This window comes from Stenella coeruleoalba (assembly GCF_951394435.1).
Source record: "Stenella coeruleoalba genome assembly, chromosome: 1".
Lineage (NCBI taxonomy): Eukaryota > Metazoa > Chordata > Mammalia > Artiodactyla > Delphinidae > Stenella > Stenella coeruleoalba.
Window position 1 is genome coordinate 95837904 of NC_137169.1, and position 26367 is coordinate 95864270.

The 26367-nt window shown below is 38.0% G+C and overlaps 1 protein-coding gene across 1 annotated transcript in view; it reads left to right on the plus strand.

The window, feature by feature from the left end:
- Nucleotides 1–23072, plus strand: part of GNAI3 (G protein subunit alpha i3) — a 41065-nt gene extending 17993 nt beyond the window's left edge. The window contains exons 2-9 of the mRNA XM_079909585.1: nt 3177–3219; nt 3332–3473; nt 8412–8569; nt 10592–10720; nt 13857–13986; nt 14551–14704; nt 19648–19861; nt 19952–23072. Of these exons, the coding sequence (XP_079765711.1) occupies nt 3177–3219; nt 3332–3473; nt 8412–8569; nt 10592–10720; nt 13857–13986; nt 14551–14704; nt 19648–19838 (947 nt within the window). The 3' untranslated portion in view covers nt 19839–19861; nt 19952–23072. The remainder of the gene's footprint in view (nt 1–3176; nt 3220–3331; nt 3474–8411; nt 8570–10591; nt 10721–13856; nt 13987–14550; nt 14705–19647; nt 19862–19951) is intronic.
- Nucleotides 23073–26367: the final 3295 nt, after the last annotated feature.

Below are 26367 nucleotides of genomic sequence, written 5' to 3' on the forward strand. Positions count from 1 at the left end.
TTTTGATTCTCTAAAAATGTAGATGTTTGAAATTATAAAATTATTATTATTTTTTGAAATTATAAAATTATTTGAACTTTATTTTAACTAACGTTTTTGGTTGATAGAGTTGAGAAATATTAGTAAAGGATCATTCTTATTGAACGATAGTCATTCATCTGTTCAGCAATATTTACGTAACCAGTTTATGTCAGGCACAGTTCTAGGCCCTGGGAATACGAGGTTAAATAAATGTTCATGGAGCTTATATTTTGTGGAGAAGACAGGAGATGAAATCTTTAATGTGAAGAAGTGATATGTGCTTTTAAAAATATAACAGAGTAAGGGGAGAGAATGTGATTGGGTGGGGGCTGTTTAGATAGATTAGTCAGGGAAGGCTGTTCTGAGGGAAGCAGAAACCTGGGTGAAGAAGATCTTGTAAAAACTTATTCCAGGCAGAGAGAATGGTAAATGTGAAGATCATGAGACAGGATCTAGCTCATTGAGAACCAGTTTGGTATGTTGGAGGAAAAACAAGAAAGCTGGTCTGACAAGTGCAAGATAACGAAGTGGAGAATAATAGGAGTTGAGGGTAAAGGGGTAGACAGGGGCCAGAGCATATTGGGCCTTATTGCCCATGAATTTTATTTTGAGTGTAATTGGACACCATAGGAGAGTTTTGGGACAGGGTTGTGACACGATCTGATTTACATTTTACAAAATTCATTCCAGCTACTGAGTGGAAAACTGACCATAGGAAAGGTGAGGTCTAAAGCATTGGACCATTTAGGAAGCTTTTGCAGTGATCTAGGTCTATGGTTTCCAGTATGCTCATGATCATTGTGGTGCAAGAAGAAACTGTTAGAGCTATATTTAATTCTATTTTTAAAAATTAAGCTCTACTAATTCAGTATACATATTGGTCCCGGCACCCACATTCCATATGTATGTTAGCTACATGTCACTTACCAGTTTTGGCCTGAGCAACTGAGTGAATGTTGAAGTCATTTACTGAGATGAGATACATGGTGGAGCAGGGTTTGTTTGAGGGTAAGGGTGGGGAAGCAGTAACTTAGTTTGGGCATTTTAAGTTTGAGTTGTCTACTAGAAATATAAGATTTATCAGGTAAGTAATTTAGATATATGCATCTGGAGCCAAGGTTAGAAGCCAGGGTATAGATTAGAGATCTAAATTTGGGAATCATTAGCACAGAGGCAGTGTACAAGAGCTTTGGAGCCAACCTGTGTGAATTCAAATTTCAGCTTTGCCACTTACTGACTATGTAGTGGTGGACAAATGAATTTGTCATCTGTCTATAAAATGGGGATAGTAATAATATCTACCTCACTGGGTTATTGTGAGGATTAAATGAGTTAACACAAGTAAAGTGTTTAGAATAGTGTCTGGCATGTAGTACTCACTAGCTGTTAACTCTTATCAGTTTATGAGTGGTGTTTAAAACCATGAGGTTAGATGAGATGACCTAGAGAATGAATTTAGATAGAGAAAAGGTCCAATGAGGGAGCTCTGAAGCAATACAACCTTTAGAATTCAGAGACAGGAGGGAGGGCACTGAGAAGGAGTGGGGTAGGAGTCAAACCAGTAGGATGTTGGATCTAGAAGCTTGCCTAATGAAGAAAATATTTCAAGAGAAGTCATCAACTTGGACCAGTTCTGCTTGAGAGTTTGAGTAAGATGAGGACTGAGAATTGACCATTGGATTTGTTAAGATGGAAGTTGTTGGAGACTTTGAGAAATGGGTAGAGTAGTGCGTATGAACACCTGATTGGAGTGGGTTAAGGAGAGAATTGGGGGAAAGAATTGAAGAACATGTATATAGACAACTCATAGGGGTTTTGCTATGAAGAGGAAGAGAGAAAATGGAGTGGTAGCTAGAGGAAGATTTGTGGAGTCAAGGAAAGGTAGGAAATGGGGTGTGTTTGTGTTGATTTTAAGATGGATAGTATAGCAAGTTTGTATAACGAAGAGAGTGACCCAGTGGGTAGAGAAAACTTGATGATATTTGAGTGACATGAGACAATTGTAGCAGCCAAGACCTTGAATAGGTAAAATGAGGTGGGTGAGTGCACAGCCTCCAATTGTGAACTCTCTCCAGCGTTAGTCTTAGACACTGGCAGAGATAGTTAGTTCATCCACTGATAAAGGTAGAGATTAATGGAGGTGCAGATAGATTGGTGGGTTTGGTTATGGGAAAATGAGATAATTTTTTCAGAGTGCTTTACTTTTTCCAGGAAGAGGGTGGCAGGATCATTAGCTGAGAGTCAGAGTGGGTAGGGGTTTGTAAGGTTTGAGAGAGAGGAGGTGGTGTCAGATAGGCATCTTGGAAGGTGGGAGAATGAGTTGACTAAGGAAGTGCAGGTGGAATGTCAAGGAGTTCAGGGGGCCCATCTGACATTTGTGGTTGTTAAAGTGATTCCAGCTGGCTGAGGAGGGAAATGTGGTCTTGAGTGTGTATACAGTGGAAAAGTGATAGGGACATTGCCTCCTCTGTTGTGAACTCTTTAGTCTCATGGCTGAGAGGATTGCTGCTTCTTAGGTCCATGGATGTCGACAGAGGAATTAATAAAAGTGAATAAGCCAAAAAAAATCATTTCATTTTTGCCTGTGTTCAGTGTCTATGTCATTCATGATGTTTCATGTAGAGCAGTGGTCCCCAACCTTTTTGGCACCAGAGACCCGTTTCATGGAAGACAGTTTTTCCACGGGAGGCAGAGGGGAGGCAGGGGGATGGTTCAGGTGGTAATGCGAGCAAGGGGGAGGGGCAGATGAAGCTTCACTTGCTCGCCACTCACCTCCTGCTGTGCGGCCTGGTTTCTAACAGGCTGAGGACTGCTGTCAGACCACCGCCCAGGGCTTGGGGACCCTGGATGTAGAGGATGAGTTCCTAGAGGTGTTTATGTTGCCGTATCTCCTTTAGAGTGCCTACGTTACACAGGTGATAATCAAGATGGCCCTGGAACACTTTCAGTGAATTATATTTGGTTGCTGTGTTATATAAAGAAAGTAAAATCTCTACTGGAGAAGCTTTGTAGTTTTTCCTGATAGATAGAAAACCTCACCAAAGTTTTCCCTAGGACCTGTGGTTTCTGTTAATCTAGAATTATCACTTATGTTGATTTCATACTTTTGAGCTGGATTACAGATGAATTCAAAGTCTGGTTTTCTTCTGTTTCAGGTGCTGGAGAATCTGGTAAAAGCACCATTGTGAAACAGATGAAGTAAGTTGGAACGTGGTCTTTTGTAAAACATTTACTCATAATGCATAAAAGTCCATAGTGTCTTTTCATTTTAGGTCCATGGTAATGATTTGTGGTTTTCTTCTTTTTAAAGAATCATTCATGAGGATGGCTATTCAGAGGAAGAATGTAAGCAATATAAAGTAGTTGTCTACAGCAATACTATACAGTCCATCATTGCAATCATAAGAGCCATGGGACGGCTAAAGATTGACTTTGGGGAAGCTGCCAGAGCAGTAAGTGTATCTCATTTCCTCTTTACTTGCTCTTTTTCAGTAGCTGCAGTTAAGCCCAATTTGCTTCATGTGTTAGGGAAATAAATTTAGGCAACAAGCTAAGTTGTAGTAAAGTACTGTCTGCTCATTTGAGACATGTTAGCAATCTACTTTAAGAGATATTAGATTACTACCACAAAGGTAAGTCTAGGAAATGGGATTCTGTGGATATACTATAGGTTTTTGTGGTAACTGTTTTATTCACTTGCTTCTTTTACAGCACTGTTGACTTTTATAGTAGTAAATTGAAATAATCTAAGAGAGGTTGTCATGATATGGAGCTCTGCTTTCTGAGGTGTAGAGATTAAAGGCAAATATCAGTGTCGCAGAATAAACTTGGTAAGGACATGAACACTAAGTCTCAATTTTAGAGGCAAATTTCCAGTATTCAAGAATAACTATATCCCTATACTATGTTGTACTGTAGGCTATAGAATTGGATTATACCATGTCCTAGTATAATTTTTGCACCTGTCAGATATTCAAAAGTTGTATTGATTGATTATAATACTTAGTGGGCCCTGAAGGTCTAGTTTATAAATTAGGATGTTTGATGCAGTGGGGAGAGAACCAAAATGAAAGTGGGTGATTTTTTTTTTTTTTTTTTTGCGGTACGCGGGCCCCTCACTGTTGTGGCCTCTCCCGTTGCGGAGCACAGGCTCCGGACGCGCAGGCTCAGCGGCCATGGCTCACGGGCCCAGCTGCTCCGCGGCACGTGGGATCTTCCCGGACCGGGGCACGAACCCGTGTCCCCTGCATCGGCAGGCGAACTCTCAACCACTGCGCCACCAGGGAAGCCCAGTGGGTGATTTTTTATATCATCATCAGCTAAATTCCAGGAGAAGGCTGGGAATGTATAGAACGCTTTCCTAGAACTAAGAGAGTCATCAGCTGTGTTCAGTGTCATACTTAGGTGCTATGGGCAATAAAAGGAAGTGACTTGGAGAGACTGCCTGGAAAAGCAAAGCCTATATGTCTGTGAAGTAGCTTAGGAACTCTTCTAAGCAACTCTCAATTTCTCAGATGTAAATTAACATTCAGTAAATAAGTGAGGAAATTCTTGGAGGGAAAAATAATAGAAGGATGGTTCTAATTGGATAGTATTAGATTAGGAAGACTAGAGGTGCCATAAAGGAAGGGCAGCTAGAGTAAGGGTTCTAAAATGATTGGCGAGAAGAGGAGCAAAAGAAGAAATGAAGAGGAATGTGTGGGGCATGACTTCTATGTTTTTGTAAAAGGGTTCCATATCACAAAAAATCAGAGACTATTTTTCTAAGCCTCTGAGCAGGAAAAATGTGATAGCTAAGGCAAGAATAAACAAACTCTTGTTTTTGTCTTATTCCTTCTATCCCCTCTCGCAGCTGCCTTTCTTCTTGCTTTTGCCTCCCTCTTTCTACCAGCTCTTTCTTGTGTTCTTACTTTTTTCCTCCCTTTTCTCATTCCTTCCTATCACCCAACTCTTTCTCTGTTGTATTTGCTGTATCCAATAATTGGTTAGTAATACTGTATTTATTCTCTTCCTTCTCTTTGTTGGCTTTTTCTCCATCTCAGTTATTTACTTATTTTCTTAGTTTCTTCCTTTTTGACTTCTCACCCTCTGTCTGACTGCCTTTCTGCCTTTTGGCCATCCCTCCTCCTTTCCTTTCTTTCCACTATCAAATTAGTTGTTATTAATCGTTGGGTCCTATCATTCCTTTGTCACCAGATGTAGTTGTCATATTCTGCCTTAGTCTGTTCAGGCTGCTGTAATAAAGTACCGCAGATTTGGTAGCTTATAAACAACAGAAATTTATTCCTCACACTTTTGAAGGTTGGAAGCTGAGGTCTGGGTGCCAGCATGGTTTGGTTAGGGCCCTCTTCCAGGTTGCAGACTTCTCGCTGTGTCCTCACTTGGCAGGAGGGGAAGGGATCTCTCTGGGGTCTCTTTTATAAGGGCACTAATCCCACTCATGAGAGCACCACCCTAATGACCTAATTATCTCCCAGAGGCCCTATTTCCTAAAACCATCACTTGGACATTAGGATTTCAACATAAGAATTTGGGGAGGACACAAACATTCACACCATAGTATCCTTCCTCCTTTCATTTCTCTTTTATCAAATCAGTATCATTAATCTCTGGGTCCTAACACTCCCATGTCACCAGATGCAGTTGACATTATTAATTCCTCTCAGGCCTCCTGAATCACCTAGCCTAGCCCTCCAGCATTCACTCATCCTAATCTACAACCCTGTTTTTGAAGTTTCTCTTTTCCTTTTTCATATGTAAGGATTTATATTTATAGCTCCTCTTTTATCCTCCTCTAGTTTTTTACAGTTGTCTGGAGAGTGAATAGAAAAGCATAAAGCTGGGTGTGGGATAGGTTGCTTTTTCATATCTGCATGAGGTGGAGGTATGAAGTTCACTGTAAAGAGGGGCCTCTTTATCGACCTATAAAAGAGGGTTTATTATGGGCAAGCAGGAGTAGGTCTGTAGAAGGGGTTAAGTGCTAAGGGAAAAATGTTTTGTCCTAAAACTTTACAAAGTCAGGACAGCAAAAATACGTAGCAGTAGCTCTCTCTCTGTTTAAAAATTTCTAAAATTAGAATCATGGTATTAAAAAAAACAAAGCAATACTTATTGAGGTTTTGAATACCTGCATGTGTATAGATCAAATTTCAGAACCAAGGGACTGTAAAGTCATTAAATGTTAAATAAAGTACTATTCCATATGTGTAGAAGGACATGCCCACTGTTGAGTACATTGCCAGTTTGTGTAATTTTTCAGCTTTTCTCATTTGTTCCTTTATCAAAAATTTTTATCTCTAAAAAGAGACGAGGGGAATATAGATATTAGATGAAGTTTCTTAGAGACGATTGGGTCTAAAGTATTCCTAGGAAGAATACTGGAAAGGATCTCAAAGGAAGAGAGTATTACTGAGCAAAATCTATTAAGGCTGAAGATCCTGGGTTCGGCAAAATTAATTGGAGTGTGCTACGGTTAGTTTTGGTTTCTTTTGCTTAGGTGGATGCACGAGTTTTGGGAATACACAAGTCTTAGGAATTTTTGTTTGCAATTTCACCTGTGGTCTGAAATGCTTTTTGCGTGCTAGTTTATTGTCCTAATGACTATTTATAATACAATTGATTGCTCCCCTTCCCCCTTTACTTCTTCTTTACCCAGTATATGTTTTTCTTTAGTAGTTGCATTTTTATGGTTATTTGGAAATCTCTTGAGGCAGATAAATATTAGATTTGAGGTGGGAAAATCATCCCATGAGACCTATGTTTATTTTTATAAACTATCTGACAAGTAGTGGTGGGTAGAATAAAGCAAAGCAATCACAATTCTCAGCCCTTTCTGTCCTCTTTACCTCTCACATATCTTAGTTTTAAAAAGTTTTAAAAACAAGGGCTTCCCTGGTGGCGCAGTGGTTGAGAGTCCACCTGCCAATGCATGGGACACGGGTTCGTGTCCCGGTCCAGGAAGATCCCACATGCCGCAGAGCGACTGGGCTCGTGAGCCGTGGCCGCTGAGCCTGCGCGTCCGGAGCCTGTGCTCCGCAACGTGAGAGGCCACAGCAGTGAGAGGCCCGCGTACTGCAAAAAAAAAAACAAAACTGTAACCACTTATAAAGCTATGTCTGTGACTCACGAAGTTTTGATCAGATCTCTGTGTTACTTTCTTCTTCTCCTTCTGCCTTTCTTTCTCTCTCATTTAGAGGATTATTATACCTTTGGGGAGCGTAGAGACTGAATTATTCCCTTAGGGGTTTATTTCCCCTACTAGATTTCCAGACTTCTTAAATGCTTCAGTCTCTTCTTCTTCCTGTTCCTCTGAGATTAAGAAGGAAAAAGAGAACAGTTTCCTTAAATTTGATTAATGTTTTACTCCCTTTGACGTGCTTAGACTTTACCTCTTATGTGCTAGTCTTTTCATTTCTATTTTTATTGTAGGCTTCCTTTTTTTTTTTTTTTGGCTGTACGCAGGCTTCTCACTGTTGTGGCCTCTCCCATTGTGGAGCACAGGCTCCGGACGTGCAGACCCAGTGGCCATGGCTCACGGGCCCAGCTGCTCTGCGGCATGTGGGATCTTCCCGGACCGGGGCACGAACCTGCGTCCTCTGCATTGGCAGACGGACTCCCAACCACTGCGCCACCAGGGAAGCCCTGTAGGCTTCCTTTAACAGAATGGGGATGTGTTACATGTGCCTGTCTCACAGACAGATCAGTTTTTTTTCTGTCAAAAAAAAAAATCATGGGCTTCCCTGGTGGTGCAGTGGTTGAGAATCCACCTGCCAATACAGCAGACACGGGTTCGAGCCCTGGTCCGGGAATATTCCACATGCCGCGGAGCAGCTGGGCCTGTGCACCACAGCTACTGAGCCTGCGCTCTAGAGCCCGCAAGCCACAACTACTGAAGCCCGTGCGCCTAGAGGCCGTGCTCCACAATAAGAGAAGCCACCACAGTGAGAAGCCTGCACATCGCAACGAAGAGTAGCCCCTGCTCGCCACAACTAGAGAAAAGCCCGTGCGCAGCAACGAAAACCCAATGCAGCCAAAAATAAATAAATAAATAAATTTATTTTTTTTTAAAAATCATGAGTAACCAGGATGGGGATTTGTAGGACAGTCAGAAGAGATCTTTTCAGGGGATGGTAGTATGTGAAGAAGTGGTAGTGGGAGTGAAATCATTCCTCAACTCTGCTCTGCACTTCTAACTGTAGTGGAGAGAGAAGGGGGACAGACTTCATTGTAAATTCTCTCAGACTGCACTGCCAGGAAAGGCCTCTTTCATACCTCTTTTAAGTAATATAACATATAATGTATATCTGTGTGTGTGTGTGTTAAAGAGACTCTTGTCAATTCTGTAAGAAATGGAGAATCATCTGTCTCTCTCCTTTAACTGCTTTCTTCAGGATGATGCCCGGCAATTATTTGTTTTAGCTGGCAGTGCGGAAGAAGGAGTCATGACTCCAGAATTAGCAGGAGTGATTAAACGGTTATGGCGAGACGGTGGAGTGCAGGCTTGCTTCAGCAGATCCAGGGAATATCAGCTCAATGATTCTGCTTCATAGTAAGTAATTTTTCTCTGTGAAATGAAAACAGAAAATAACTTGGTGACCCTAGTGAAAGTTCAGTGCCCATTCTTAAGGAAATATTTAAGGAAGAGACACTTAGAATTCTGTAGGATCCCTTTATAAAGGTTGTTTCAGTTTAGGGTTATAGAGCCCTTGGTCATTTTATATGATTTGGAGAAAAGTATTTCCTCTTGGAGTGTAAATGGGAGACTTTGCATCATGAAAGTAGCTCCGTGGTCATTTATAGTAAACAAGTGAAAGAGGAGAGAAATCTATTGCATCTGAGTCCTGGATCTCTTCCAACTCAGTAGGTTCCCTCTGCATAAGGGCTTTGCATTGATTGCCAGCTAGCAAGGGAAATTAAAATTGTGATATCCCTTTTATGCACAACTCTCTGTGGCTGGGCTGCATTATGGATTTCTCTGGTACTAGTCACCACTTATAAATCTTTTGCCAGATCACGATAGTAGACTTTGTATAGAAAGAGAATGTTGAGTCTTGGAACGAAGTTGAAGCATCTATTTGTTAAGGAAATTCTCTAGGGTTACATAGTTTTAGAGAATTTGTATTGATAATTAATACTTCTGTGAAGCTATTACATGTTGTCCTATATTGCTTCTTTTACAGTGTGTTTATTTATAAGACCTATATTCAGAATGTGTGGGGTTTTTTTCTTAACGTGCTTTTGGGGGGCTTGGTAAGTTCTTTTTACTTGTATCCATCTCCGTACTAAATGAAGGCAGTTCTAAGCGTTAAGGTATTTTCTCCAATATTATATTTTCCTGCTTTTCCTATTATTCTAGCTCAAATTATTATAAAAAGATTAAATGATATTTGAAAAACTTAGCTTACTTTTTAAATGAAAACTTGACTTTAGAAACATTTCAGGATTCTTGCCCATCTCAATAATATTTTTCAGTTGCAGATGTTGGTAGTTTAAATAATTCTCCCAGTAGTCATCAAGCTAGATTGTAATTTCTTTTAACATACACTCAGTAAGCTCTGAATCCTCTAACTACACCTGAAGACACATGATTTATAGAGTTTTTTTCCATAATTGTTGATCTGAGGTTGACTGATTCCTTAACATTAATGATGGTACTTAGTTTTATAGAAGATCATTAAAAATTCAATTATTATGGTATCACCTATTAAAAAAAAATCTTTGGGAGCCCTGAAATTGTGAAGAATTTAATTTAGCTTTGAAGCAGTTTTTAAATTATTCCACTAAACAGATGAAGTTTCTTTGTAGGTATTAGTTTTTGGCTTAGATTTAAAAAAAAAACAAACCTGTAACTTTTCTGTTTCATGAATGAAAACAGGAAATACTCATTCTTATTGAGCTAAGTAGTTCTTGTTAATCTTAGTAATTCAAACAGCATTTTCTAATGTCCTAGCAAATGTTTAAACATACAGATGACCATTAAATGTCTGAGGGCTTTTGTTTTGGTTAGGTTTTTGTACTGTGCAGTGCACAGTTGATTTAGTATTAAATTTCAGGAATCTTTATTAAGAATAGCATTTCTATGTTTGTTTGTTTTTAATTGGCTTTCACAGTTTAATTTTGGTAGAATTAAAACCACCTTTTTTTTTTTTTTTTTTTGCGGTACGAGGGTCTCTCACTGCTGTGGCCTTTCCCGTTGTGGAGTATAGGCTCTGGACGCGCAGGCCCAGCAGCCATGGCTCACGGGCCCAGCCGCTCCGCGGCACGTGGAATCTTCCCGGACCAGGGCACAAACCCGTGTCCCCTGCATCGGCAGGTGGACTCTCAACCACTGTGCCACCAGGGAAGCCCAAAACCACTTTTGTGTAGTGTATATAAAACCTACTTTAATTGTCCTATGCTAGGTTCATTTTTTTCTCATTATATTCTGTGATACTGAAGATCTGATTTGTTCTGCTACTTTAGTGACAGGTTCAGAACCTGCTTTTGGCAAGGAACTAGTTTAGTCTGTTGACTTGCTGTGCACATGGTTGGCTTCATTAAGTAAAAATAAATGTGTATTTTACTTACTTAGTTACCTAAATGATTTGGATAGAATATCCCAAACCAACTACATTCCAACTCAGCAAGATGTTTTGCGGACAAGAGTGAAGACCACAGGCATTGTGGAAACACATTTCACTTTCAAAGACCTGTACTTCAAGTAAGTCATTAGCCTTTTTCTAGATATGCCAAACACAAATATCTTTCCTTTAGTTAGTATCTCTTAATCAGGGTAAAATTTCTGTAGACAATATTCTTTGATTTAGAAACTTATAATTATATTCATTAGCCAGTATTTGTTTAAACTGAATGGGGGCCCAAACGTTTCTTCTTTCTCCAAATAGCATCAAGTATATTTTCCATTTGGAGGAACTTAAATTCAAAATTAAATTGTAACTTACATATCAATAAAAGTAATCATATGGTTACCAATTTATTTTATTTTATTTTCAGCTGCTTTTTTATTGGAATCGCCAAAACGTGTTGAATGTTTGTTGTTTAGAAGGGTAACAACAATACTAAAAGGATAGAAAACTAGTGTTTTGGTTTAGTTTATATGGCTTTGTTCTGGCATTTTGATATTAAAATAGAAATGCTTTTCTCACCAGTGTCAATCCTTTCTTACTGGATCGCACTTCTCTCTCAGTTTACTGGAATGAAGCTAATACTGTCATGGCCTTTGACCGGTTTGTGCACAGTATCATGCACAACTTAGTTCTTAATACAGTACAGAATGGAATATCGATCTAGGGATAGAGGTATTTTGTGGAGGTATGATATAATATAAACAATTATTGTTTTAGAGAGAGAAGATTCTAGTATTCTAATACAGAGGATTTTCTCATCAGCACTAGTAATTCTAGAATACGCTTCAGCTTGTCTCTGTGTTAATGGTCTTTCGTAAATAATAGAACTGTCTTTTTGGTTCTTGTTTTCTGCTTTTATGACCTTTGAGATTAGGAGTAAACTTTCCCCCTTCAGTATATGATGTCCTTTTTAGCTACTTCATTATGCTTGTATGTAAAATGTGATATTCAGCATAGTTGCATGCAAATGTAACTTCTAGTTCAGATTCTCTCAATTTTTTTTTCTCTGAAAAAAATTGCTTCTTAGGTTTCGCAAAACCCACACAGCGTTTAGGTATTACTACATACTAGTTGAGGTCTTGAAATCTTAATACACCAAAACAGATTTGAAACCTGATGCAGGAAAATAGCAGTTCAGCTGAATATTTTTAGAATAGACGAGCTGCTTATCATAGTACTGATGAATTTATTTAACAAGAATAGCAGAGTCTCCATCGATTATCACCCATGAAACCGTAGGGGTGAGATGTCTGTTGGTGTGCTATAAGATTAGTAATGCATTCATAATTATATGTCATGACCTTTATTTATTTAGTGTGGGAAACTTTTTTGTTGATGTCATAGATTGATCTTTAGTTAGGTGATTCCTATTGGTCATTTTATGTCAGGATCAATAGCCAGATATAATTAAGGTGCTGCACCCACTTTATTGTTGGCATGTAGATATCTTGTTATGAAGTACTATCACTTCTTCCTTTTCCTCTTCTCTCTAGGCAAAACCACTATCCATTTATTCAAACATTTATTGAGCATCTCCTATATGCAAGGCATTGTGTAATTGCTTACTTGCCTCTCAGTTATGAGGTAATGTCTATAAAATGTTGATCTGTTAGTGAATGATACTGTAAATGTTAATATGTGTGAAAAGCCCACTTTGGGAACTTCACAGTGTTCTGCCAGTTTTATGGACTTTATAGAAAGAAATGGTGGAGCAAATTCAAATTATGGTGTACCAGTGTGTTTCTGCTCTTGAAAGGTCCATGGTGAAATATGTGATGTTAGCTTTCTTAAAACCTATAATATGACCTTGTATTAGAGCCAACTTGTGATTGCCTCATTCCAGGTGTCAGGACTAAAGGTTGAAAAGGACTGGGGAAGATCAAAAGACCAAAAGAAAAAGTTGGGTGATGAAGAGATGAGATGACTGTTCTCTTTCAAACATACATTGAGAAATTACTCAACTGTGTCTTATCTCTCTCAATCTCTAGGGGGAAAATTCTCTGGAAATAGATCCCTAGTCACTGTAGATCTGACACACTGAACCAGCTTGGCAGAGTTTAACCCTAAAACATTTTATCATTGTCATCAAACATATATCTTAAGAGTAGCTAACCATTTGTATGCATACCTCCTCAGACCCTAGTACCAGTTAAAAAACAAAGCCGTGCAGGTCCTCCTTTTACTATAGGTGGTAGATGAGGACACTGCTGACAGAAGTTCAGCAGTTGACTCAGGATATCAAGTAAGCACCCCAGAAGGGAGTAGTGGTCTAAAACTGATCTGAAGTGGAACATAAAATGTGTGAACCATTGAGGCTTTGTTGTTTTTAATTAGGTTAAATAAGACTTGGAGTTGGCAAATATTGGTTAAATTTTGTGTTTAGGTATTGGGTTCTTAGAGTCCTACCATAAAGTATAATTTACTTTTTTCTGTAATTAATCTCTAAAATGTTTTCCTTAAAGAAAAATGTATCTCAATTATACCTCAATTTAAAAAAAAAGAAACAAACAAAAAGTAAGGAAAACAAAGTTTTGAGTCAGTAGAGTTATGGAAGTAGAATGCAAGTTGGGGATTTATTGTTCTTTTTTTTAGCTAGAGAGATAAACCCTTTTGAGAGGTAGAGTAGTGTTGTGGGTACCAGGTTGGGTGCTAGAGTTAGAGTTCCAGTCCCCATTTGTTAGTAGTGTTCCCTTGGGCAAATTTTTTAACATATCTGTGCCTCAACTTCTTCATCTGTAAAATGGGGATAATAATAGTACTGACAGGAGTGTTATGAGGGTTAAATTAGTTAATGTACTTTAAGATGTTTAGTGTCTGGTAAATGTTAGTTATTATTGTTACTATCTTAAGTTGTATTGTTCAGCTCTTCATTTTTCCTATCTTTTTTCCCTCCTTCCTTTAATCCATTTCAGTGCTTACTCTGCTGACTTTTGGCACATCTGACACAAGCTTTGATAGTGAAGAGGCTCAACTGTTTATCTAAAATGAGAATTTTAATTGTTCCTAAATTTTATTTTCTCATATTGTTCTCTTTTACATTTAACCACAGATAATTATTTTGACTACATTTTATCTGCTCCTTGTTTGTCTTTTCTATTATAAATGGGGTTTTGAATATGCAATAGTGGGAAGTTCCCTAACCAGTTCAGTTTAGGGAGATGTGTGTGTGCATGACCTTGCTGAAATTGTGCTTTCTTTCTCCTTACTCAGGATGTTTGATGTAGGTGGCCAAAGATCAGAACGAAAAAAGTGGATTCACTGTTTTGAGGGAGTGACAGCAATTATCTTCTGCGTGGCCCTCAGTGATTATGACCTCGTTCTGGCTGAGGATGAGGAGATGGTATGTTGGAGCTTCTGGTAAATAAAAGGCCTGTCTAATGCAGGCAGGAAACGGAAAATAGCTCTTAGGAAGACTTTGTTCATCCATTTACTCATTGAACCAAAACTTAAAATCCTTAATTTTTCTCCTTGTCAGTGTGATTAGATTTTTCAAAATATTGATCCATGCCCTCTTAAACTTACGAGATAGGACAGCACATTGAGTATGTGGGCAGGATTAAGTCCTCTTGTTAGCCAGTCCTTATTCCCACCTCTCAACCTCTAAGAATTATAAAAATGAGGACTGACTCAGCTTTTGTGTTATCAGTGTCTGACTTCTTTTCATGATTGCCCATCAGCACTTTTAAAACTTCTTGGTCTGGGACTTCCCTGGCGGTCCAGTGGTTAGGACTCTGTGCTTCCACTGCAGGGGGCATTGGTTCAATCCCTGGTCGGGGAACCAAGATCCTGTATGCCTTGTAACACGGCCCCCCCAAAAAAAAACCTTTTTGGTCTGTTGTTCATTAACAGTTAATCTACTTTTACTTTTTTGCTACTGACCTATCATCCTTTGCTTCTTTTTTAGAACCGAATGCATGAAAGCATGAAACTGTTTGACAGCATTTGTAACAACAAATGGTTTACAGACACTTCGATCATTCTGTTCCTCAACAAGAAAGATCTTTTTGAGGAAAAAATAAAGAGGAGTCCATTAACTATCTGTTATCCAGAATACACAGGTAAGGGATCATGAAAGATTTTGTCGGAGGTATACATCTTGAGTCAAAACTTTAGTGACCTTCCTACAGCTGTCTTTTGTTTTGAACATTGTGTGTATCTCCTTATGGAGAGTGTTCACTGGTAGTGGTATCAACATTAAGCATGTGATTAAGACCCCTTAAGTCTAAAGTGTTATTCTAGACATAATTGAGTTTACTGTGTTTATTTTATATTTCTGTCCTCCTCATTTTTTTTTTACATCTTTATTAGAGTATAATTGCTTTACAATGGTGTGTTACTTTCTGCTTTATAACAAAGTGAATCAGTTATACATATACATATGTTCCCATATCTCTTCCCTCTTGCGTCTCCCTCCCTCCCACCCTCCCTATCCCACCCCTCTAGGTGGTCACAAACCACCGAGCTGATCTCCCTGTGCTATGCGGCTGCTTTCCACTAGCTATCTATTTTACGTTTGGTAGTGTATATATGTCCATGCCTCTTTCTCGCTTTGTCACAGCTTACCCTTCCCCCTCCCCATATCCTCAAGTCCATTCTCTAGTAGGTCTGTGTCTTTATTCCTGTCTTACCCCTAGGTTCTTCATGACATTTTTTTTTTCTTAAATTCCACATATATGTGTTAGCATATGGTATTTGTCTTTCTCTTTCTGACTTACTTCACTCTGTATGACAGACTCTAAGTCTATCCACCTCATTACAAATAGCTCAATTTTGTTTCTTTATATGGCTGAGTAATATTCCATTGTATATATGTGCCACATCTTCTTTATCCATTCATCCGATGATGGACACTTAGGTTGTTTCCATGTCCGGGCTATTGTAAATAGAGCTGCAATGAACATTTTGGTACATGACTCTTTTTGAATTATGGTTTTCTCAGGGTATATGCCCAGTAGTGGCATTGCTGGGTCATATGGTAGTTCTATTTGTAGTTTTTTAAGGAACATCCATACTGTTCTCCATAGTGGCTGTACCAATTCACATTCCCACCAGCAGTGCAAGAGGGTTCCCTTTTCTCCACACCCTCTCCAGCATTTATTGTTTCTAGATTTTTTGATGATGGCCATTCTGACTGGTGTGAGATGATATCTCATTGTAGTTTTGATTTGCATTTCTCTAATGATTAATGATGTTGAGCATTCTTTCATGTGTTTGTTGGCCATCTGTATATCTTCTTTGGAGAAATGTCTGTTTAGGTCTTCTGCCCATTTTTGGACTGGGTTGTTTGTTTTTTTGTTATTGAGCTGCATGAACTGCTTGTAAATTTTGGAGATTAATCCTTGTCTTCTTCATTTTCTGAGGCAAATAAAGAATGATAAAAATCAAAATTTTGTATAAATATATTCACAAAATACAAGAATAAGGTGCAGTTACTACACTCAAGAAACTGACATTGGTTGTAGAAAGAGACACGCTTGAAGAATTTCATTTTAGTGTAAAATGTTCATTAATAGAAGAGCAGAAGAAGGGGTTACCTCAGTGGGATCAGTGTAGTCTTTTTCTAGAGGAAATGACACTTGGAGTAAGATAGTAAGAGGATGAACTGTAAATCATCAGGCAGACGGGGGAATAAAAACATTTTAGGAAGAGGAAACAGCATATATGAAAATATGGAGTTAAAAATGACATGATTTGTTCTGAAACCTAGGAGGAATTTGGTATTGATGGAGCTTAAAGTGGTGGGGAAGAGTGGTTGAAGAAGTGGGCAAGGATGCTCGTGGAGGGCATTGTATCCCATGCTGAGACAGTGGGGAGCTATTGAAGGATATTCATTGGGGTACATGATGTAGTAGAAACTGATTTAGAAAGATAATGTGATAGATGTCAATAAAGATAGATAGTAGGGGAGTTGAATTAGTGAGGACTCTCTTAGGATGCAAATAGAAACTTTTGATGAAGATACAGGGATATATCATAGAAGTCAAGGACAAGAATGCAGACAGTTCTCAAGAATGCAGTTAGAATTAGGAACCCTGCAAGCACTGTCAAGAACCCTGGGAGCACTTCTTTCCCCATCTCTGTTCTCTGTTCTCTGTGTCTCTCTATTCTTCTCTCTTTCCTTACCAACTTTCTCTGCTGCTCAGTTTATGTGATAAAAGATGGCCCTGCCACAGTTTCTATATCTCCTCCATTTAAAAGACCAGGTTAGACTGGGATTGTTTGGCCCAAGGTTCAAATTCCTAAAAGAGAGAGATTCTGGCCAGGGTTAAGTCAGGCAGAAACCCTTAGTTCAATCAGATGAGGTTAGGGACACAAACGTGAGTGCCAGAGCTGTATCACTATGACCTTTAGATCAGAATTGAGTATTTCTAGGAAAGGGGACCTCTTGTTAGCTGAGCAGACATGTAAATGCTTTATATAGTAAGGTGAAAGGGTGTAGCTAGGGTAAGGAAGTGGGACAAGTCAAAGGTACTCTCAGAGTTCTGTATTAATTGGGTGTCAGTACTGTGATCTGAATTCATATTTAGGAATGTTGGTTTTGAAGTATCTATGGAACATCCTGATGCAGATATCTAACAGATAGTTATATATGTGGCCTTGAGCCTGGGGAGAGGTTACAGGTTAGTAACAGATACTGATTTGGGATCATGTGTAAATACAACATGGAAATGGATGAGATGACCTAGAGTGATGATATAGAATGAGGAGAGAATAGAATGAGAGTGAATACCAGGCTCTATTGGCAGGAGAAAAAGAAAGGTTTGTATAGGTTACAAAGAGAAGAATCTGGAAAGCCAAAGTATCAAAAACTAAGAGGAGAGTTTAAATAGTGAGGAGTGGTCAACAATGTCATATGCAGGTACGTAAATACATTTTGAAAAAAATGGCCTCTGGAGTTCGCAGTCAGGAGATCATTGACTGTTATGGAGAGCATTATCAGTGGAATGATGAGAGCAGAGCCAGGATCAGTGAGTTACTGAGTGGGAAGTGAAGAAATGAAGACAGGTGTAGCCTCCTCTTGAGCAGCTTAGATTACAGGGGAAGGAGAGATCTTTAAATGTTTATGAGCTTAGACGTAAGATCCTACAGCAAAAGAGAAGTTACAAAAAGTGGATGTAATTGATGGAGCAAGATGTGTAAGCAGGTGGGAAAAGAAGGAAGCAAAAGTCTAGGTAGGATGAATGGATAAACAAATTGGTATATCTGTACAATGGAGTATTATTTAGCTATAAAAAGGAACAAAGTACTGATAATGCCACAACTTTGATGAACCCTATAAACTTTATACTAAATGGAAGAAGTCAAACAGAATAGGTTACGTTTGTGTGATTCCTTTTATATGATGTATCCCAAATAGGCAAATCCATAGAGACAAAGCAGTTTGGTTGTTGGTTATTAGGAAATTGGCACAAGGGGAATGAGGAATGATTACTTAATGGGAATGGGGTGTTTTTCTGGGGTGGTGGAAAAGTTTGAAACTAGAGAGAGGTGGTGATTGTATAGCATGTGACTGCACTAAATGCCACTGTATTGTAAACTTATTGCATGTTATGTGAATTTCACTTCAACTTAAAAAAAAAAAGTATAGATAGAGCAGTTGAATTTTGAATCAAAAGAAAGACATCTCTAAGACCAAAGATAGAAATAAGTGCAGATATAGATAACTTTTTAAGTGAGGTGGTGGGCTAAAAAGTTGAGATGTAGTTTAAAGCCCCGTGGCCTCTGTTTTCTTAGGGAATTTGGAAATGTCGTCATCTGTTCAGAGGGAGGAGGGAGGTGAGAGTTGGGTAAGTTGATGGAAAGTATCCAAGTTTTAGAATGGGAGAACAATCTTACTTAAGACAAGTAAAGGATTGACATTAATGTTTCAGCTGGGAATCTTAACACATAGCAAAGAGTCCTCAATATCATGTCCATTTTTGGGTGGCGGGGGGTAGGGTGAACTTCCAAGCCTATCTTCCATTGACTTCATTCTTAAGGATTCTCACAGTCCTGATTTCCCAAGTATCAATATCTGTTCCTACCAGACAAAAATCTGATGTTACGTGTTTCAAACATCTGTCTCCTTTAATTTACAGAGGTTCTGCACATCTCAGTAAATCTATTTCAAGCACCTACCAAGCTATCTTCCTTCTGTTCTTTAAACAGTCTGTTTACATAATAGTCATTTCTTTAAGCTTTTCTTTGTTATTTAGTCATCTTTATATACTTATTTGTTGATATATTTTTGTCGTGCTTAATGTCACTGAAAATAGCCCCTAGTTCACAGGAATAACTGTGTATGCTGTCTTTGTTGAGTTTCCCTGGCTCTGCAGACAGTTTCTAAGGCTGTTCTAAAGAGTCACAAGTAGAAAAGATTGTGTAGGAAGCAGGCGATTAAGAGTGTTAATTACCAATGTTGTTGAAATAGGGTTTAACTTTCGGGTCCCCCTCTTTGAAGAAATAACAGATTTATTAGGGTATAATTCACATACCATAAAATTCACCATTTAAACATATACAGTTCAGGCCCCTTTCGCTTTTGCATCTACTGGTTTACCTTTGGTTATTTAAACTATTTCCCTAAGGCTCTGAGGCTAAGCTCCGTTAAAATTGCAATGATTTTGAAAAGAAGCATGACTTCCCCTTTTGAATTGTTTATTTCAGCACCACTCCAAGGAGCACAAGCTCTCTGACCTTTTAAACAGTTATGTTCTTCTAGAAATGCATCTTCCTACCTCCCTAGTTTCCTTTTATTCTTTCTAGATTTTTTAGCTAAAAAGTCTAAATAAAAGGGAAAGAAACTTAAAGTTTTGTTTTCCTGGATCTTTGTGATAATTTTATTTTACTTATAATGAGATTCTGCACTCAAGAAACATGTAATGATTATAGAAAAATAGAAATCTGTTTATTTCAGTTGTGTTATATTTCCTCTCTCCGTAAGTAAATTGTGATGGCCTGACTTAGTTGAGTCCAAGCAGCTGTTTTAATTTGAACTGAGAATATTGGGTGTCTGCCTCAGGTTCCAATACATATGAAGAAGCAGCTGCTTACATTCAGTGCCAGTTTGAAGATCTGAACAGAAGAAAAGATACCAAGGAGATCTACACCCACTTCACCTGTGCCACAGACACCAAGAATGTGCAGTTTGTTTTTGATGCTGTTACAGATGTCATCATTAAAAACAACTTAAAGGAATGTGGACTTTATTGAAGAGTGTGGATGTTAAATAGAAGGTAAAACTTTGAACAGTTTAATTATAGTGCTGTACTGATGTCTCTTGACTTTGTAAACTTTTTCTAATTACAAATGTTCTTCTTTCCTAGTTATTACAGTGTGGAGTGTTGAGACCAGACTTCTTTTGCTGTCTCATTGGGCAGCTGCAAGCATGAACGGGACCAGGGAATGGCAGCGGCATGCAGAATCTTAGTACTCTTTAGCACAATCTTCTGTATTAGGGAACTCTTAATTGACATGAGATGCTAAAGTCAGACATTGGAATTGGAACAACTGTAAAGTATGATTTGATCATGAAGACATCACTTGGATTTCACAATCTCAAATGTTTAGGGCAGATGTCAAGTTGAGGTGCTGCATTCCAGAACTTCAATATGTAGCTTACGCTTTTTTTTTTCCTTCTTGACAAACCACCAGTAGTTCATTTTTTAAGTTGTTTTTTGTTGTTTATTTTTTTTTATCAAGGGAAGAATAACTTCACTAAATTTTATTTCTTTGTAAAAGAATCTTTATTAAAACACAAACAGTCTTAACTATGCACATGATGTGACCAGATCATCTTGAAAATTTTCCTTTTAGTAGGAACTCTTTGTTTTTAACTCTTGGTATGGTCAGAATATAATATTTCCATAATTGCTTAATTCTTTACAATTATTGGGGCTCTAATTATAGCTTTTTTGGATGAAATTTATGTTACTATTCCTGTTCAAAGTACCATTATGGTTTCTAAATGGTAATTACATTGAAGAATTCTGTAGTAAGATTCCAGCTCTTTTTTTAAGCTTATGGTTGAAGGTTAACCTGGTTTATGCTGATTACCAAATTACTAGATAAATGCTGATGTAGTATGATAAAGTCAGCTTCTTGGATACAGACGCACCCAGGGCAGCTGCCAGTTAGAAATGCAAATTGCTAAATTCCAAACAGAACCAGTGTGACTTTGCTGCTACACATCTGCTAAATTGACCACTTCAATTCTTGCTTGTCCGTCTCAGTCATAGGGAGTTCTGTAAAAGATGCCCCTTGTTTTCCATCTTCCATTGGCTTTTTCTGTTGGGAAACATCTAAAGTGTATTAACAGTGCATGCCTTTACTTTGTAAACATGGTGCCAAATCCCTGTTTGCCATTGTTTTTATTGTAGCAATGTTCATTGTAGTAATCCTTAGTCAGTACCTTCTTTTGCTGAAACTATTGATTTGGGGACTTTTTTTCCACTTCGTTGTGTGTACAGATTTTAATCTGTTATAGTTGGCAGCAGTATTAAAATGGTGAGTAAAGAGTCCAGCTTTGTTCCTGTTTGTAACTAGTCCTTTCTGGAAGTATTTTCTTCTGTTGCTTTTTGCCCCTGCTGTGTGCTTAGGCCTTTGTCTGAGAATGGGTTAGGTAGAAGGGTTCCCTGAAGGTGTTAGTCTTTTGGTGTAATAGTACTGTTGAATCTTGGCCTGACTGAGCTTGTTATGTCATATCTGTGTTAGTGATATGCAGTCAAAACTCATTTTCCAGATTTACATTTTGGTTGTGTGGAGAGCTCTATTTACCTCAGCCTGCAGGTCCTTTTGTACAATGTACAGCAAATGTCATCAAATACTGAATGGTCCATTAGGGGAAGGCAAATGAAGAGAATGCATTTTGAGCATTCCAAATCAGTAGTTTGAGTAGTGCCTTTTGGGGTCCGATCTTTTTCGATTGGATTCTATTTCATCTTTTGATGTGACCTTTCACTAGTTTTAAAAAAAAAATGGTTGGTGGTCATCAAAGCTGGTTCAGAAAGCAAGCCACAGCACTTCAGTGCCTTTATTGGTAGTTTTTTTTTTTTTTTTCTTTCGTGGGAAAAATACAACTATACAGATGATATAACCGTATTATCTAACAGTTTTTTTTTTTAGGATTGGCAAAACTGGATCTAAAAGAAAGAAAATTATCAGCTTCAATTGGTGATTGACTTGTGCCCACAATGTAAATAGGGATAGTTCTTGTTCATTTTGAATATATCTTTTCCTTATTGTATTGTGTGATATAGGATCATCTGGAAATGAGAACTGGTAGAATGTTGGTTTAACTGTAGTCTTTCTATAGTCTGGGCTAATGGGAATGCGTTGATAACACAAAATAAGGGATAATCCAAAAAAATTAATACTTTGAAATGCATTTTGTATTTTCATTTGAATACGTCTGTCTGATATGTTAATTTTTTAGCCCTTCTGTCAATGAAAAACAGTAGTTCTCCACAATTTTGCCTCTATACCATTTACATTTGTCCTGCGTTTACATGAGGATCACCTCCTACCCGCCCCCATGCCAAATAATTTATCAAAATGCACATTCCTTAAGGACACAGGGACACAGTTTCAGTCAGTGGTTTTCAAATATGCCTTAAGTCAAAATCACCTGGAACCATCTCGGAGATTGACTCTTGGCTGGTGGGCTGGCATTCTGTAATTTTAAGAAGGTGATTCTGATCATCAGCCTTACAAATCACTATTGTATCAATATTTTGAATTAAAAGGTCTTTTCTTACAGCAGAGCCAGAATGTGGGAATGAAACCTCATATCTATTAGCCTGGAGAAAAAGGATTGATGTTTGTAATCAAAGAAGTGAAAAATTGCCTGTGTCTTTTTGGTGGAGAATACTGGAGATTTGTGATGGATCATGTTTCAGAATTTAGGTGCCCAGTCTTTGGACCACTTAAGAAATCAGCACATCTAAGAAAATTGAATTTTAACAAATAACGAACAGTAAACAGACACTAGCAGGAAGGATTGTAACAGTACCTTTATTTTGTTGACAGTCACATGTTCCCCACCTGATTAAAACTCTGGGCTGTAGAATTGCCATCCATTAGGCTCTATGTAGAGAGGAAGTATTCTGCTCCTTAATGGCCAGTCTTCCCTAACCTTATAATTTCAGCCTTGCAATAGGTTTCACCTCCTGGCATGAAAATTCCAAGAATTTTTACAGTTATTCATAAGTGGATCTTGAAATGTCTTTTTCACCGTGGACAGTTTGAATTCTAAACCTCTAGTTCAGTGTATCATACTGATGGGTTGTTATTTTTCACAAGGTGCTACATTCTAAGAATAGATGGACCAAATTTTTAAAAGCTGTTTTCTTCCCTCGTTTATGTTTTATTCTCTTATGTATTATATTTGTGTTTTATTATATGCACATTATGGAGTATTTAGGAATAACTGCTGGTTCTTCTAATTTATTTGCCCACCTGTTATTCTTATATCCTGGCCACTGTTCTCTGATTTGTAGCTGTGGCTTTCTTTCGGCATTGCTTGCCTAACCTGACTAGTTACTTTTTATATTTATCCATTTGCTTAGCATAGTTCTGGAGTTTCCTATTGCAGAGCTCCTTGCTGTATTGGCAGCTACATATAAGGGAAAGTTAGTCTCTTATCCAATTAAAAACCTGTCTTGATTTTTTCCCCTTCTAGATGTTCAAAAAACAATAGCCCTCTACTCACTGATATTACCTGTGAAATCTTTCATATGTGACACTGACTTTAAAAACAAAATTATCTCAGTTTCCAAGTACTGCCAGGTAATTTTTGTGTTCCAGTTTAGACTTCAAAGTACAAATCAGAGATCTGACCTGGACCAGCCACAGCTCTCCGTATAACTTTATGGCCACCAAACACAAGAGAAAACCAGGCTGCTTAGAGGCCTGGAACTGAAAGTTGCTCTTACTATGAACTATTAGAAAGTAAAAGATTTAAGTGAGGCGTACTGGAGAACTAATTTCCAGGATGGTCAAGATCCTTGTTCCTTTGTTTAGGTTTTAAATCCCCATTCCCACCCCCAGTTTTCTCATAACCTTTTATGAGTTACTTCTGCTGAGGAAAGCGTATTTCAGAACAAATCAGGGCAGGATGGTTATTTTCTGATACTATGTCAGGCCTACACCTGGCTTTACTCAAGTCTCTCAGGAATAAGAGATAATATGGAATATTATGCAGCAGTAGATACCTGAGGTGCAAGATTAACATACAGATTCTCTGGCTAAACTCTACGCAATTAAAATGTCTGAGCCAGGTCCTGGGAATATGTATTTTTAAAATAAATTCCTCAGGTGGTTCTGATGCAGCTAACCTGGGCCAATATTTGGGGACAACTGAATAGACCTTATATTAAAGATCAACCCAAATAGTAGACAACATCAAAATCACTAGTGAATGACTAAGTTATTTTTTATTTGCCATTAAGTATAAAGCACCTACATGACTTAAAGTGCCTTTCACCCAGAAAATTAGTATGAGGACTGTTTGGTCAAAGAACATTCCTACATTTTAGACAGAGTATTTCGTTTTTATAGAAAATTAAGGCAAAACAAGAAACTTGGGGTTTCCAAACTTTTATTTCACTCCATTTATTTATTCAGTGAAAATTGAAAGATATACCAAAGTAAAGATAAAATCCTATGACAAAGGTAACTATGTGTAATAACATGAATATTCATTTACAGTTGGTAGATAAAAGAGCAAAGCTAGCTATAGAATGAAAGTCTTCTTGAGAGGGTTTGGGAAGGGGTAGGTAAGGGGAATGATTGAGGAGTCAAATATAATATAAAATCTTTGTATGCCCAGTGGTATATGTTCTCCCTTCCTGAAATCTAGTGGGAATCAACATGGTAGTAGAAATAATCAAATATTAGTAAACATACTTCTGAGGTACACCATCTCAGTGTGTTAGTGTTCACTAAGCTGTGAGATCTTTGACAGCTGGCATATTAAGTTCTGTACAACCTGGTTTATCCTGTCTTCTTACCCTCCACCCCCACCCCCCAGCCATATTCCTTTGGGTTATCCAAACATTTTTACCGAGAGGCTTGTTTATATGTAAGAGAAAATCCCAGTAGACATAACAAATCATAAGAAATTACCTGTTTTTTCTTGCTTATGTAAGATGACGGTCCGCAGCCTCTTATGAAGTTGGAGAGTTGCTTGATGTGCTGGGTTCTGGTCTTTTCCCTGCTTCCAGCTAGCTATGAAGTCTTTCAGTCTTATATCCCTCATCTAAAGACAGACTAAATTATTTCTTCTAGCTGTGATAGTCTATGGTTCTGATCAAATAGAAATAACACATTTAAAAGTGTTTTGTACATACTTTTTGTGATACTCAAGATTGTACTCCACTGCAAAAAAGGTAACCTAAGACAATACCAACAAATGTATTCATTGTAGCTGGTTGTCTTTTCTCAGCATCACTTTTCCCATATTCATTTCGAAAACTTGAAGTCAAGTTCAACTACAAATTACCCTATATTTTGCGAAGCAGGGTGAAAAGGTCTTTGTTTTGCATTTAAATCCAGTTCTTTATTTTCTATTCAAACTGGTGCTTACTTTTCCATGACCAAAGGAAAGAAAAGTTCCTGCAGTCTGCAGTATATCTGTTTGACCTCACAGAGATGTCTTCACGCGTTTACCTAGCAGGATCACCAGAGGCTCTGGCACACTTGCAGTCCCTGGCCCAACACTGAAGTCCTGCTGGAATCTGTGCTCCGGGGGCTGTGCCGGGTAGAGAGGGAAGTGGGAGGTAAGAGCTCTTCACCCTTCACCACCTTCTCCACCCAGCATGGCCGGCACACTTTGGTCTACGGCACATCTCCAAGTATAGAGTGGTTTTTGAATGCTGTTATTTTTCACCTTGGGGATGGGGCCACCCAGATTTGGACTATTTGGGGTACGTGGTTTTTTTTATCAGAGTAAGAACTGTTACAAGTAGATATGTCTTTTATAGTTATACTGAATTTTTAGACTGAATTTTTGTGCTGCTTTTATTCCTCCTTTAATTGACAGAAACATAAAAGCACATTTCCAATTATATTTTTTCCATTTTTTTATTGTGTTAAAATATACATAACATAAAATTTGCCATTTTAATTATTTTTAAGTGTATAGTTCAGTAGTACTAAGTACATTCACATCATTATACATCACCACCATTCATCTCCAGAACTTTTCTCATCTTCCCAAACTGAAACCATACCTATTAAATAATAATTCCCCATTTCCATTCTACTTTCTGTCTTTATAAATTTGACTACTTTAGGTACTTCATGTAAGTGGAATTATACTGTATGTGTCCTTTTGAGTCAATCATATGTTTATAAGAAAAAAAAGCAACTGTAATCAGATTTATATGAAATGGAACTTAATTTACATTTGGCTTACTTTCATCAGTGTCTAATCATGCAATGCAAGGGAAGTGTGTTACAGTCTCTGCCCTCTAAGAACAGAAAATTATACCTTAAACAAAGCTATTTATACTTTTACTGTTTTATGCTAATTTCACATTCTATTTTGAGACCAATTTGTATTTAGTGTGGAGATGATTTTGTTAAATATCTATGATTTAGAGATGGCATAATTTAAAAATGACCAAGGATTTGTTTGGGAATAGAAGGAGCTTAGGAGAATGAAAAAATTGACTTTGATGTTATAGTGTATGGTGGGCTGTTGGTATTACGGTGCATATAGAAAGACCACTGGCTTTGGATT